Source organism: Corylus avellana, chromosome 2, assembly GCF_965113065.1.
Source record: "Corylus avellana chromosome 2, dhCorAvel1.hap1.2, whole genome shotgun sequence".
NCBI classification, from domain to species: domain Eukaryota; kingdom Viridiplantae; phylum Streptophyta; class Magnoliopsida; order Fagales; family Betulaceae; genus Corylus; species Corylus avellana.
In genome coordinates this window covers 10,485,983-10,502,167 of record NC_142491.1, presented here as the reverse complement: position 1 = coordinate 10,502,167, position 16,185 = coordinate 10,485,983, and the positions used below count along the sequence as shown (strand labels likewise).

At 34.1% G+C, this 16,185-nt stretch overlaps 2 protein-coding genes across 2 annotated transcripts; one reads left to right on the top strand and one right to left on the bottom strand.

The window, feature by feature from the left end:
* The first annotated feature begins 727 nt into the window (after positions 1-727).
* Positions 728-1,700, top strand: LOC132166938 (zinc ion-binding protein). Its single transcript, XM_059577803.2, has 2 exons — positions 728-926; positions 1,264-1,700. The coding sequence occupies exons 1-2, from the start codon at positions 826-828 to the stop codon at positions 1,529-1,531; spliced, it is 369 nt and encodes a 122-aa protein (XP_059433786.1). The 5' UTR covers positions 728-825; the 3' UTR covers positions 1,532-1,700.
* Positions 1,701-12,573: 10,873 nt separating this feature from the next.
* LOC132167705 (Matrixin family protein) lies at positions 12,574-13,579 on the bottom strand. The gene has a single exon (XM_059578718.2). The coding sequence runs from the start codon at positions 13,555-13,557 to the stop codon at positions 12,574-12,576; it is 984 nt and encodes a 327-aa protein (XP_059434701.1). The 5' UTR covers positions 13,558-13,579.
* Between the last annotated feature and the right edge of the window lie 2,606 nt (positions 13,580-16,185).

Here is a 16,185-nt window from a genome sequence, read left to right as displayed (position 1 = left end):
GGGATAAAATAGATTCTATCTTAGGAGAGGGGTGCGTGTTATCTGGTGATACTTAACGGGGACCACTACATGGGAAAGGCAGAACCAAAAAAAAGGGCAAAAGATGGAAAAGTACAGGCAAGAAATGAAATTAAGAGTGCTGAGCCCAGGACACAACTGTCATTTTCTCCACATCAATGTTAAGGTTCTCTCTCTTTGAGCCCGCCCTAACTGATTACGACTGCAAGCAACCTGTGGTCTACCTGTCTATATATATATATATAAATCGTAAATAATAACAAAAATGTTATTTAATAAAAAGATATACGACTGTCTTATAATTAGAATCAATTGCATGACAATAATATTTAATATTTAATATTTTATTTTTTTACAAGTTTATTCAAAAGTTAATCTTTACTGTTACATTATTTTAGAACTTATTTACATTTGAAGAGCTTAAAAATACTTTTAACACTCAAAAAGTTCATTTGAAAATAAAAAGTAGTTATTTGGTAAAAAAAATTAAAAATATTTTTAAGGGTAAAAAAAAATCTAAAAATTACCAAAACGCACTTTTTTAACTTAAAAATTTTATTTCTCCCAAACACGCTCTTACTTATATGACTGTCGATATAATAAATACTATATAAAAATAAAGTAATAATAAAAATAAATTTATATAGAATTTGACACCGACTCGAAACCATTTAATCCTCTTTATAAGTCTCTCTTTCTCTGTGCCTCTCTTTCTCTTTTGTAGTTATCTCTCTCTCTCTCTCTCTTGTTGGGTTTCTCTTTCACATTCTCTCTGTCTTGGCAATTCAAGAGCTTGAAGCAGCAGGGATGATGGTGGATCTCCAGACTGTCTGCTGCATGTGTGGCGACGTGGGCTTCCCCGACAAGCTCTTCCGCTGCAACAAATGTCGGAACCGCTTCCAGCACTCGTATGTTTCTATTCCTTTAACCCATCATCATCATCATCACCATCATCATAATCATTCATAGACTTATTTGCCATACATCATCATCATCACCACCATCTTCTCTAGGTACCCACCTCAGCCAACCACCATATAATTATCATGTTTCATCATATGCCATGTTGCATATGTATATATATATATATATATACCATCATATATGATTACTATGAAAACCCATTTGTCTTTGTTGAGCGGTCTAAGAGAATCACGTAAATTTTGATGTTATTACGGTAATTCTTTTGTTATATTTTACGAGTGAATTTAATTATGGTTAATTTTTGTTGATTTTAATTAACAGGTATTGTAGTAATTACTACAGCGAACTTGCGGAGCCGATTGAACTGTGCGATTGGTGCCAAAGTGAGGAGAGGAACACAAGGCAAGGAAGCTCTTCAAAGAAATCTGCAGCTCTAAACGACGTCGGAGTGACAAGCCGGTCGGAGTACTCCGGCGACAAAATCAAGCAGCATGATCGGGAAGAGACCGCCGAGAAGGGAAAGAGCCCGACACCTTCCCCACGGACGGCTACCCGCAGGTACAAGCTTCTCAAGGATGTAATGTGTTGATGATGAAAAAAGAAAAAAAAAACAGGAAAAAAATCCTATTGTGTTCATAGTAGCAAAATGTTAATTATATATGTCGTTTGTGGGTGTTGTTTTTGAGTTTTTGAAGGAGTTTTGTTTGTGGTTTGGTTTTCAGTAAGTTGTTAATAAAATAATGTAACCTTCTCAATCAGGACCCATCTCAACTATTTTTTTTTTTGTTCTAAATTAATTTGTTTGTGCATGTGCAACTAACAGAATTTGATGCATATGATGAACCAAGCAAGCATGATATACACATGAAGAAGGTTTCGTGCATCAATTGGTTTGTTAATTGAGCCAATCAAAACATGTTTAGACGCAAGCGATTAACATAAAATTCAGTGAAAATCAATCTTATTCATCACGCTGATTTAGTTGTATGACAGTCGTATAACAATTTACTAAATAATATTACCAAATGATAGGTAGATCGAGGGGGTAAATCAGACTTATTTATCACGTTATTTTATTACGGAAACGCAGACAAATTGGCGGGTTGTGTTTGATTAACTGACATGGTGACAAGTGATCACACGGAAGGTTTGTGGGGGGTGTTGGTGTGTGTGACAACAGGGTTTCTTGGGAGAGTTGCACCCATTGTTAATTGTTTGCTTTGTTGAGTCTCTTAAGGAGAATTGAATGCATTGGAGTCCCTTTCGGCCAAAGAATTCATAGTACCTGAAGCCTGATGACTTTTACAGATTCATTGAAGGGGCTTTAATAGCTAGGCCCTCTATTATTGTCAAATGGGAAGGGGGAAAAAGAAAACTTCATGGATATTGACGAGCGCACAAAGACAAGAAGAAACCAAAAAAAAAAAAAAAACCCAAAAGTCTTTAATTAATATTTAGGGGAAAACTTTTACCAATTAATATTTGCTTTGAAAATATTTTCTCATTAGAAAAAAGAAAAATATTGGGAAGTGTTGGTGCTTTTGAATAAGAGACTAAAAGAGAGAGAGAGAGAGAGAGAGACTCTAAGTGGGTGTTGGTTCTAGGCCATTCATTTAGTCATGAATTTGTGATATTTTTTCTCCTTACGTGCATGTACTGTGTTGACCCATACTTTGTGAAATATCTCCAAAGTACACATGGTGACAAGGCTTCTCTACTGTGCCTGTTTGGCCATTTATGAGAAACCAACAAAGCCCTTCTCTTTGGGGCTTTCTGAAGTGACAATAAGGCCATAATTAGCCTCTATCTACCAAAATCCCTTTTCTTTATAATTAATGTTAACCGTCCCATTTGTATACTACAATTATCCTAGTAGTTGTTGATTTTTTGTTTTAACAATGATGTTTCTAAAGGTCGGTCGAATTTTCCATATTAACATTATCAAATAAAAATGTAATTTCCATGATTATTTTTCCTCTTCAATATGCGATTTTTATACCAATCTCTTTCTGATTGGATTCTTTTTTATTTAACGAACTGATTTAAGAACCGGTTTTAACTGTTACGTCCATTTTGTGAAAGAGTTGATCTGGGATAAAAATATATATAGTTTATAGTATTACTCTTTCTGCAGTATACGATCTTTACCCCCCCCCCCCCCCCCCCCCCTCTCTCTCTCATATTTTTCTTCTATATATAAGTTTGGCTACCCTTCATGTGACCTAATTTGAAGATGAAGGAAACTGGCTGTAGAAAAACACATCATGACCCAACATCGGTTTCCTTCATCTGTCAAAACTTTCCTTTCTTTCTAAACTACCATCAAGATGAGCCACATGGTTGCTTGGTTTCATATAGATATATATATATATAAACCCACCACCTTTCATTGTCCAATTTACAAGCAACCTCCCAATCCCATTACATGAGGATCTAACAAATGATCAACACATGCAATATCATTATTAATTACCACGTGTTTTCCTTAATTAATTCCCCTTCATCTTATGTTCATATATATATATGCTAATTAACCAAGTTGTTCACTAATAATACAATTCGTGTAAGCTTTTAATGCGTGACAGTTTGATTAATAAAAAGATGCTTTAATTTGTCTTTGCCACTGTCTCTGTGGCTTCCAGACGAAAGAAGTGCAACTAGCTAGGTTTAATAAAACAAAATATCTTCTTCTTCTTCTTCTTTTCCTTCTTTTCAACCAAATATCTTATTGAATTATATGTGTCATCATGATCTCTAAAGTATCTATGTAGTTAATGCTCTAAAACTCTGATATTGGGTGATATAATTAAATTGACCTCGTGAAGGGTTTTTGGATATTATTTAACAAAATAAATCTTGCTGGAAGTTTATTATATATATATGTATATATTTCTTTTACGAATATAAAAAGTTTCTACATATATATCTAGGTATTGATACGTGATTTTATGGAGTTAAGTCATTCCTTTGTGGATTCTCATTCATCTTGTCGGCTATATGTCTTTTCTTTTTTTTTTTCTTTTTTTTTTTAACATGTCCGCACAAGAGGGGGAGGAGGATTCGAATTAGTGACTTTCGCTTCATTAGACGTAGTCCCAACCGATTGAGCTACCTCTTGGAGACTATATATGTCTTTAATTGCCTATCAATGACATATATGACGCTTCTACCAGCAACAGCTTCTTATATCATCACTTATTTCAAATGCTTAAATTGATAATAAATTGTTGATTTGATCTAGTTAGTTGTACACGTAGAATGCTAGCGTTTTGCTAGTTTCTTAATTTGTTTGGTTGGTGCAATAAAAAATTTATTAAAAAAAAAAATTGTTGATTTAATCTTTTTTAATTAATAATACGTGACATGTGAACGTAAAATATTTAATCATAATGAACAATGAATGTTAGATACAATGTTTGAACCCAACTCATGATGTTTAACTATAATATAATGTTAAATCATCACTTATCGTAAAAGTTAAAATTAATAATAAAAAAATTATTAATTTGATAATTTAGTTAATATTCTAACATGCTCAAACCTCATGAACTATAAACGAAGTTGTTAATTGTTATAGTGGTCGACCCTCTTAAATCTTCACGTAATAACAGGCATTATAATTGGATCGAAGCAATACCCAGCATGATTAATATGGAGTCGAGCTAGAATTTTAGGTTAAGCTATACCCTTTAATTTACATGAAACTTTCATGAAGTTTCCTGATTTCCTCTTTGATGTACCCTTCTTCTTCTTCATAATTATCAACTCTTTTTTTTTTCTTGGACTTTTTCAATGGGTCTGAGATGTCTTCTATACGTGCTTTCACTAAATATAGAAAGAAGCCCATTTAATTAAGAAATTAAATTCATTTTTCCTCGAAGTTGCTACAATTTTTTTTTTAATAGATAGTCTAAGCAAAGTCCATCAATTTCGAGTACTTCCACGCAGACTTTATAGGATGTGGGGTTCTGTCGGGCAAATTAACGATTATTTTTGGCTTATATTATATATATATATATATACTTTGTGGGTTGAAAGCTTTAACTACTGCTATGGGACACGTGGCATATATTTACAGTGACACTTGGATGCCATTAGCATTGAGAACATCAACTCTTAGCACTCGTAATCTATGGTATTGTCCTGCATGATGTCAGTGATGATGGGGAAAGATGAACATCACGACCATTATTTAATTGAAACATGTTTCTTTTTACTTGGATTTCGAAAAGATGATTGTACATAGTACATACTATATTATCATATTGAAACATGCTTTTGGTTTTACATGGATTTTAAAATTATTACATGTATGAATGTTAATGAGAGATAACGATGGTGATGATACAATAATTGTGTTAGAAATTTCTGACAAAATATATAAAATGTCAAGTAGAGAGTGAGAAAACAAGAATTAGGGCTACATCTTGCAAGATAATATTGAATTATATGAAATTGTATGTATTACAATGTGTTGTATTTATAGAGGAATTAAGGTGTGATGAACAAGTTAAAGTATAGTAAGTCAAATAAGGTAGGAAATTGATTGTAAACCTAGAAGAAAAATAAATCATTGCTTAAGATGAAAAATAGCTTAAAATGGAAAATATTCCAACATTTTTCCTCACGCTCAAATTGGAAAGAGAAAGATCTTCTTTTTTGCAAAACGAAATCTAGTGCGGCAAGTATCAAAAGCTTAGTGTGAGCTTGCCGTTTAGAACCGTTGATGAAGCAAATAACGATATTGGGCAGTAGGAGTATAAAACTTGATGTGAGCTTTGATGAGCAATAATCCAATGCGACGCAAATGAGAATATGATCCTGAGCTCGGGTTGAATTTGGTAGTGGTGATAGTCGGGATGCAATGATGGATGATGGTTGGTTACGGCAGTAGAGAACACAATCGGAGGACAACGCCGATTAGGTTGATCGGAAAACAATTAAGTATTATTGTTGTGTAAATTTATTTAACTCGCAAGTGCGCAAATCGATTGTAGTTTAATAGATTGTAAGTGCGAGGTCGATCCCATAAAGAATTATATTATTGAAAGAGCAATTTAAATCTAAACTAATTAAATTCTAACCTAGTTCCAAAAGGGTTTTGAATTTTGGTTTTAAAAATTAAAAGACAAACATAAACTAATTAAAATAAACTAAGAGAAAAAATATTAAGATTTGGAAATTTACACTCACCGAATCATAACAACATACTTCCATGTTTATCAATATTAATCTGAAGTTCTCACAATTAAAATCTTATATGTTCTACTATGCTTCAAACAATTAATCAAAACCATCTCATGTATCCATTCATTGCACAAATCACAAAAGGAATCAAATATCAATTAAATCATCAGATGTATCCGTAAATCACAAAAGATATCAAATCTTAATTGAAACACCAAATGTATCCTTAGAACAAATCATAAGGGATATCCAATTATTTAGGCAAATAATCAAGAAATCAATTATGTGAAATTATCTTAAATCATCAAGTGTATCCTTGAATCACAAAAGATATCCAAAAATCACTCTACATATTGAAAAGAAGTAAAATAATTGAAATATTGTCCCCAAGAGGTAGCTCAATCGGCTGGGACCACACTTAATGAAGTGGAGGTCACTAGTTTAAATTTCCCTCCCCCCCTCTTGTGCGGACATGTCAAAAAAAAAAAAAAAAAACAATTGAAATATTAAACTCAATAAAATCAGATAAATAAAGACTTACATGAAAGTATCGATGTTCTTCATTAGTGAGGCTTCATCCCCAACCTTAGTTGGGAATTTAGCTCCACAAAAAAATAAAACCTAAATCTAAAGAAAATCTAAACTAAAAAAAGAAAAACTGTAGAATTTTGTTCTCTAGAATTCTATATCTTTTCTTGAATGCAAAGAAGTCTATTTATAGGCTTAGGGAAGTCCTAGAAGCCCTATTAAACCTAGATATTTTGGATGTCTGTCTTCCAGTCAAAATAGAAGTCTAAAATTGGAATAGGATTTGTCCAGATTTGTGTCCTTTAATTGCAGGGCGATTTTGGCATAGTAACCGTCCGAATTAGGAAAATCCTATTTCACAACGAATTGTAGTATTTTGAGTTAGCTTTCCAATGCTGTTTGAATCACTTCAATCTGATATTTGATGGTCAAAATACTGAGACGTGTGCAGAATCTGAATTTGAATCCAATCCGAAATTTTATCAAATCTGAATTTTAATTCAATATGATCCTGATTTAACATTTTCTTGGATTTAGTTAAACTTAATCACATCATCTAGGTCTTCTCAAAGTATGTTTTCTTCTAAACTTTGCATTTTTTCCTTTAAAGCTATAATTTTTCTTTAATGACATACAAAACACTAAAAATACAAAACTAACACAAAATATTAAATAACGACACAGATAAAGGATTAACTAATGCAAATAAAGGGAGTTCAAATATGCAATATTTGACACTTATCAACTATTAGAGAATAGTGGCTAAAACAGTGGTGATGACCGCTAAAGGTTGTTGGAGCCCATGCTGGTAGTGGCTGGGAATAATGATGAGGAACGGCAGCCAAAGAAACGTCGGAGAACAACATTACTTACTCCCTCCTTTCCTCATTTGCTATATGTTTATTATGCAATTATCTTCGATTTCACTTTTGATGAAGTGTCCGAACCATCTCATTCATATTGCCATCATATACATCATATATATATATATATATATATACCCACGGATACATGGATGTGCTATGGAATATTTCATTGGTTACCGATATTGTTCTTTTGGAATTGGTGTGAGTATTCAACTTGACTCTCCTTTCTATTAAGAACCTAGCCCAAATCCAAAACTTGCCCCAATACACTTAACCAATATATATATATATATATATATATATATATATATATATATATATATAGAGTATTCAACTTGACTCTCCCTTCTATTAAGAACCTAGCCCAAATCCAAAACTTGCCCCAATACACTTAACCAAAAAAAAAAAAAAAAAAAACATAACGATGGCCAGTCAACCCCAAAGGAATTCCATTATAGAAGAATAATGTACGTGTTACAACCAGTCTATATGGCCACATGCTTACAACCTCAGCAAACGACTTGTTTACAAAGATTAGTCTGAGTTCATACTTATTTCATATTCAAGCTAATTCTTAGAATTCAAATATAGGTTTGATTTAGTAAAGTTTTGAAATGCATTTTGGGTTTTGGATTTTGAATAGAGTTTCGGAAAAAGAACAAAATTGAGAATTGTTTTGGTAGGGGCCACACTTTAAAAAGTGTTGTCAATGGGTTACACAAAATGAAAATTTATTTGGTAAATTAAAAAAAAAAAAAAAACTAAAAAAATCACTACAAAATAACTATTTTTTCTTGACTAGACTTTTCTGACGTGTCATGATGTCTGACACGTCAGAAAACTTTTTTGACGTGGCCTTTCTGATGTGTGTTGAAGGTTAGAATCGTAAGAGTCAGTAAATTTTGTTTACTCATGTGTTTCTGCTTAGCACATCAAAATTTACTGACGTGCTACTGTTTGCTGTGTTAGAAAATTTTCTGACGTGGGAGAAGAACCACGTCAGAAAAATAAAATAAACAAGCAAAAAAGCCCACAAAAAAAATAAAAAATAAAATCAAGTTTGCTATAGAGCGCCTCTATGGGTGATGGTCGCTACTCCTATGAATGCCACCCAATAAATTGAGCAACCACCACTATAACGATACATGAAAAAGCATTAGCTACATATGCGCTATCACTTCAAAATGACCAGTCAATTTAGAACTTACATAAAATTGCTTATAAAGTTCAGTCTAACCTAGGCAATATAAAACTTAGCACTTATAACTATCTTTATAAACCATACACTCTTTGTGACCTATTCTTCATTTTTTCAATATGGGACCGAGGTGTTACAACCACGATAGCCAACAAGCAAATCTGGCAGCGGCTACCAAATAGATCTAACGATGTTTGTGATGTATAGCATTACTTTTACGGATTAAATCTTGGAGCCAAGGCCCATAATCATGTAAGGACTTAGTAATGGGCTTAGTAAAATGGAATGTTGTATTTAATTTGTGAAATAGGACGAAATGGGCTTAGAGATAAATTTAAATGGCCCTATTAGAAATATAATTGAGCTTTTTAGCCCATCAGGCTGAGAAAACAAAAGTAGCTTAGAATTATAAGTTCAATATAAAAAATTTTTAGTCATTAAAACCTTCTGAAGAGCAGTTGGGTAAAAACACAGAATGGCAGTTTGGTAAATATTTGAAATTGGCAAGGAATTAAGTGTGAGGAGAAGAAAAACTGCGCAGTGAAAAGGAGGAAGAAATAAAAACTTATCCAAACGGATTTTCATACATGGCTACTAACACTAAACACTTTTTACAAAACATTTCTCAAATATTAAATCATAAAACACTTCTCAAAAAATAATTATCAATAACTTATTTACAGTCTTATAGTGACTGTCGTAAACATTCAATGGCCCCGCAATATCACCATAAACTTCTGAAAGCTGCCACCAAGAACATATAGTAGCCACTATGAGTTGTCAGGAACTCCGATTGCTTCATGGTAGCCACCAAGGACGGAGGGAGGGGAGACTGGTATAGGCCATGGCCTCCCGTCAATTCCTAAGAAAAAAAAAATTTTAAGGTAAAAAAATAAAAAATTTATAAAGTATAAATTTATAATTTATTTTGCTCCTAGCTCCTATCTATAATAGTTTCTGGCTTTGTCCGTGGTAGCCACCATAAACTATAGGCAACCCCTACAATAACTATTTTTCGACGCTAATATGTATATTTTTTTTTTTTAGCATCTAAGATTAGCATATACTACCATTAGCTGCGACTTCTTGTAGTCGCTGCTAATGAACCCTATTAGCAGCAACATTGTTGTTGCCGCTAATAATCTGGACGCTAATAAGCTAGATGCTTGTATTGGATATTCAACAAGAACGTCTTGTGACAATCTTTGTGAATTTTCAGCAGTCCAATGTAAACTTTTGATGATGGTTGCCATAAACATCCAACAGCCACCATTTGCCTCCAAGAACTTATGGCGGCGCTCTCGCGGTGGCCACCATGAACTCCTATGGCCATGCAATGGCCGCTGCTAGTAGAGTGTAAATTGTAATAATTTTTTCCTTTTTCTTTTATTTTGGGTGATCACTCTTCAAATGTGACTCCCACCAAATCTATTTTCAATTTTGACCTTTTTCGAAACCCAAAACTCAAAACAATTCTAAAAAATTTACCAGTCGAACCACTCCCTTTATTTTTTGAAAATTTTTTGTGTAGTGTGTTTTATTTTTTGAGAATGTTTTTTTATATTTGTTTTGATAAGTGTGATAATGGTGAGGGCTAATTTTAAAAATCCGTTTGATAATTTTTATTTGAAATTAATATGTTTTGTAGTGTTTGAAAATTTTGTCAAACACACCATATGGGCAACAGTACTGATGCTATTTTAAAGATAAGTTTAAAGATCACTTAAATTTTATTTTATTTTATTTTTTTTGACATGTCCACACAAAAGAAGGGAGAGAGGGATTCGAACTAGTGACTTCCGCTTCATAAGACGTGGTACACAGCCGATTAAGCTACCCCTTAATAATTAAAACACTATCATTTCACAATCTCTCTAGCTATATATCATTGTCTAAGGTCGATGCCATTATTGTACTATTTAATATTTATGGCCCCATTCTTGATTTTTTGAATCTCACGTAATTAAAAAAGTCATATAGTATAGTGGGAATTTCATTTTCAAAGCACAATCCAATTATATGTCATCGAAAGGCGGTGCACCATTTAAAATATACAATGTCAATTAATATAAAAGAAGTAGCGTTATTCTTATTTTGTCACGCTAATAAAATGAGTTTCGAAAGCACCGGGAGCTCTCATGTGCTTTGGTGAGAGGAGGCTTTAGATTTGAGATTTTTCGGACACAATACTAAAGAATGACACTTACACTCATTAATTTCTACGCTTCGACCTCATATTACTATACTTTTAGTAGTCAAGCTAGAATTAAGCTATAGCTCAATCTGTCTCAAGAAATGCTTGCGTTTTATGATTTTATCTCCTTATAGACTCATTTATGCTCCACTACGTATTGCTGCATAAAGAGTATGTTTAGCTCTGTGATTTTGCAGACCAAAACACGATTTTAAAAAAATCACGAAAATATCATATTTTGGAGTGCGTTTGAAGGAAAAAGAAAGGTTAAAAATAAAAAGGTCACATTTAATTGGATTTTGAAATTGTTATTTTATCATACCACATATTTAAAATCACAAACCCAAATTGAACCAAAAGTAATACTTCAAATTAAGAGCACGTGGTGTAAATCTTCACTTTTCAAACTCATTATTTTTACTGTTCTATTTAAATATTATTTTTTAAATATTTGTTTATTTTTTCTCCCACTATTAAAGGATGAGAGAGAAAAAAAAAACAAAAAGAGAGAGAAATTACTTTTTTATTCGATACTCATCATTTCTTTCTCATTAAAATGGTGAGGCTGAAAGCTAAAATGTTTAGTCACTTTAACTAAATTACCTCACCAAAATAACCAAAAATTAATTTTAATAAGGCTGCTCCACAAAAATGATAGCGTACAGTCATTCAGCCTTTTCATTTTTCTTGAAGAAAAAATAAATGAGTCTGAGTTGGGTAGACAACCAACCCAGTTGGTGTGCTAATAATTATAGCATAGCTCTCACTTGATGTGACGTGCCATTCACTCTATAATTGCAACTGGTTTCTGATGGATATAATTTACGCAATGAATTTCAGTTGAATTAATTCGAATTTATTTGTGACATTTAACACAATCTATATCTTTAATTGCCTTCTAAGGGTTAATTAATTAAGCTTTTGTTCACTCCAAGCCCATAACAGAAGAGAGAAGAAAATTGCATCAAATACAAATTGCATGGTTGATTAATAAAACAAACTATTTTAGTCTTTAACCACATCTCGTATCTTCTTAAAATTGATATAACTTTTAAAATTATTATTAAATTTATAATAATTTATGGCTGAATTTTGATTAAATAATAATTTCAAGCGTCACATCAATTTTGAGGAGATATAAGTCTTCCTTTTAACATTATTCCATGGTTGCACCAAAAGATTTTAAATTAACTGGCCTAAGATTCGTAATCAATCGGATAGAAACAGATCTTCTTTTTTGTTTGGTAGGGAATAAGAGAGGTGTGTGGGACTCCGGGTGTCCGGCCGGTTTGAAAATTCGGGCAGAAAATTTCAAGAACCTTGGTGATTATCTAATTTATGAACATATATAATACCCACTTAGCCAAATCTGGATGCATGGTATAGGATCATCATTAAAAATAATTAAAAAAAAAAATCTAGACAAATAAAATCATGAACCCAAAACTAGTTCAAACTTTATAAAGCTATTAATTGGTTAATTAGAGAACAGTCATTAAGCTCCCCATGATTTTAGCCTCTCTGATTGTTGGTATCCTATCTGAAGGGTATCATGATCATGACTCCTAGGCCTCCTGTACCCTAGACCACAGGATCGCCCCTCCACAACACCCCTCCCCCCCCCAAAAAAAAAAGTCAAAAGTATTAATCATGCAAAATTACATGCACAACAAATAAAGAATCAAAGCCAGAGCCATATGATCAGATGACCTAATTCTGAGATCAACAGCCTGATTTGAGGAAATATCAGACTCTAACAAATCCCCAGACCTAAAATTTGGGTTTGATCCATACAAAGCTTGCACTCCTTCTATGTCGTCCACCGTCAAATCCACCTTCTTATCCCTGGGCTTCAAGCTAGGGTACATAACAGCCTCCTTAACCGAGCTGTGTGCCAACCCTAGCAAATGCCCGATCTCGTGGGTTGCCACCGACTCCAAATCGACGGCCACGTCCGATTTCTCGGTCCCGAAATCGATGGCCCACGTCTCCGCCGCGTCGAGGTGGAACCGCCCGCTCTCGGGCGAAAACGAGTGTGCCAGCACGCCGAGAACCCCGTCGAACGCCTCACCGTCTCCGTGGTCGCCACTGTAAAATCCTATCTTGATATCCGCAAAGGCGTAGTCCTCCGTCTCAGCGAAGCTCACCGGGATGACCGACGCCCACGTGGCAAATGCTCGTTTGAACACGACCCTTATGTCCGATGAGCTCAAGGAGGTGATGAAATTCACCGGCGAGAAGGCGTACGTGAGCGTCATGGGCATGGGGCGAGACCATCGTGGTTTTCCCGGGAAATATACGTAGCGTTTCGTTGCATGAAACGTATCGGGTGTATCGGGCGTATCGGGCACGCCGCATCTCGGGGTGGAAACTTGAGAAACCGTAGCGAAATCGAGCTTACCGGTGGTGGGAAGGCCGAGTTTTTCTTGGTAGAGTATAACAGCCGATTTGAACCGGTCATCAAATGTATCGGTTGTTAAGAAAGTGTCGTTTTGCAACGGGAGATACCCGAAACGGTTAAAGTGTTTTTTGAATTCCGATATGCCGGTCACTTCTTTGTTGGTGAATCCCGGCGTATTTCTGGCGAGAAGGTACGGCGGTGAGCCGAGAAGGAAGATGAAGAAGAAGAAGAAGAGAAACATGGTAGTTTTGGGTTTGACTCGTTTGAGGCTTTGGAGGAATGGATATGGAGAATATTTATGAAAAAGCCATGGACAAGTTTTTATAAGCTTTTTCTTTCTTGTTTGGATTAGAGTTCGAGAATACGATGATTATAAAGGAAAGGTAATTTATATGATGAGAGTGATAATGATGGGAATTTGAGAAGAATCTGCAAAAGGGGTTGCATTCCGGCGGACTCAAGTAGGCATCATGCATGGTGGGTGTACTGATTTTTACGCCTTAATTTGTTTGGTGCATCTTCTGCAGTCGCCATTGATCAGTTAACCTTGACGTTTACTAAAAGTGCTATAAGTGAAACACTCCTCCCAAACAACCCCCAACCTCCTATAATTTATTTATTTATTATTATCATTTTTTTTTTCTTTTTCTTTTTCTTTTCTACTCAATTCGGGTGAGGAGAAAAATGACACTAAAACGGAATATGAGATGATGGTTTATAATCAGAATTATTGAAAAAATGACTTGTAGCGCTTATTAACTCGTCCAATTTCCGTTCATTAGCCACCACGGGGAGTAATAGCACTGGAACTGAATAGGATACAATGACTCATTTTCATTTGTTCACCTCAGTATTATATGCATGGGCTAGCAAAACGTGTTGGCGTGTCAATCTGTTTATGACACAAACTCATTTATGTCAAAGCCGAACATGACACATTTAACTAAACGTATCGAACACCCAAATCTAAACATGATACGTTTTCTTAACGAGTAACACGACAAGACACGTGTAACCGGTTTAGATGAATGTGTCGTGTCGGGTTGACACGATACGACCAGTGAACACGTTCAATTTAAATGTTAATAGGTTCCAACCTGACCTATTAACACGTTTAATGTCATTTTAATTTTTATAGCCTAACCAAAATGGCAAAATCCCAGCAACCTTGCAAACTTGAAATAAAAATATATTCGGGTCAAACGTGTCAATCCACGAGTTGACACAACCCGGCACATTTATTAAACGTGTCATAAACGGGTCACCTGTTTACGACCCGAACCCATTTAACCTAAACTCTAACCCTAAAATTACGTGTTGTGTTCGTGTTGAGTTAGCGTGTCACGGGTTAAATTGCCAACCCTGACTATATGTACCATCATATTGTCATTTTGTTTAGGAAATACTTTTGGTACTAGTATAGCTTTTATTACAGTCGATTTCCTTATAAACTGAAGTAGTAGCTTACGTAGCATTCACATTAGTTTCAACCAAATTTAATTATTTAGTAGTTTCCGTGATAAGTGTACTACTTAGATGTACAAACTAGTTAGTAGTTCATGTGATACTGTTACATTCACCACAATCAACTTTAATGGTTTAATAACTTACATTGAAAGTATTATTTGAACTAGCAAGTTAAATTGTTAAAAAAAATAAAAATAAAAAAACAAAAGGTTGTAATGCCCTAACATATAATGATGATGATTATTATTAATGTTTATGATATTTTGGTGAGTCAATTTGTACAATATTTTCATTTTGTTTATAGGTTAATTAAGAATGAAAAAAGAAAAGAAAATTACAAAGTCAGCACCCTCACCATACACCGGGCCCACGATCACATTATTGAACAATGAGGAAGCTTGAAGAGGAGGGTACGTGGATTGCTTGCTTGCAATTGTTGTATTTGGTCGTTAGAATATCCCCACAATCGCTTTACTTGTGGAAGGCATCACCGGGGCCATGCAAATACTACTGCAAACGCTGACGTGGACATATATATATATATATTAAATTCCAACTTATTCCAAAAGCACATGCGAAATATTTAGTTGAAAGACGAATATAAGGTTTTAATTAGAGATCTTTCTTCTGATATCACTTGTCTTAAAAATTTTAGTTGATAGGAAGATGTGAATTTAATTATTTAATTAATATTTTAACACTTTCCTCATATATATGCGAGTCTAGGGCTATAAATAAACCAATTCGCTCGACAATCTGCTCAGTTTAACTCGACTCGAACTTGTGCTCAATACTGTACAAACTCGCTTGTTACTGTAGAAACACGTTCAATTAGTAAATGATACATACCCGACTCGCTCAAGAAAACTCAATATGGGCTCGTAAGCTCAGCTCATTTAAAGTTCAACCGATTCATTTATCCGATTCGTTAGCTCGTTCATATATATATATATATATATATATATATATATATATATATATATTAAGTGTGTATATTAGTAATTAAGTAATATATGTAATATAAATTACTTAATATTGATATATATACTATAGATAAATGTCTATAGATTGTTTTAAAATTCGGGCTTGAACTATGCTCGGATCATATATTAAAGAATTTAATAGCTTAGCTTGAGCTCGAGTTTAGCTTGGCTAGGCTCGAATAGCATTCTCAACGAACTCGAGCTTGCCTGAACTTTAAACGAGCCGAGCTTGAATACACATTCCATAGCTCGGCTCGAACTCGAGCTCGACTCGAATAAGCATCTTTGTAAATGAACTAGTCTTGAAATCTTAAAGCTCGGCTCGGCTTGGTCACATCTCTATGTGCGACTAAAGAACACATTGATTATTTTAATTGAAATTGGTTTAAATTCTAGGAGTCAGGGTTCGAACTCACGTC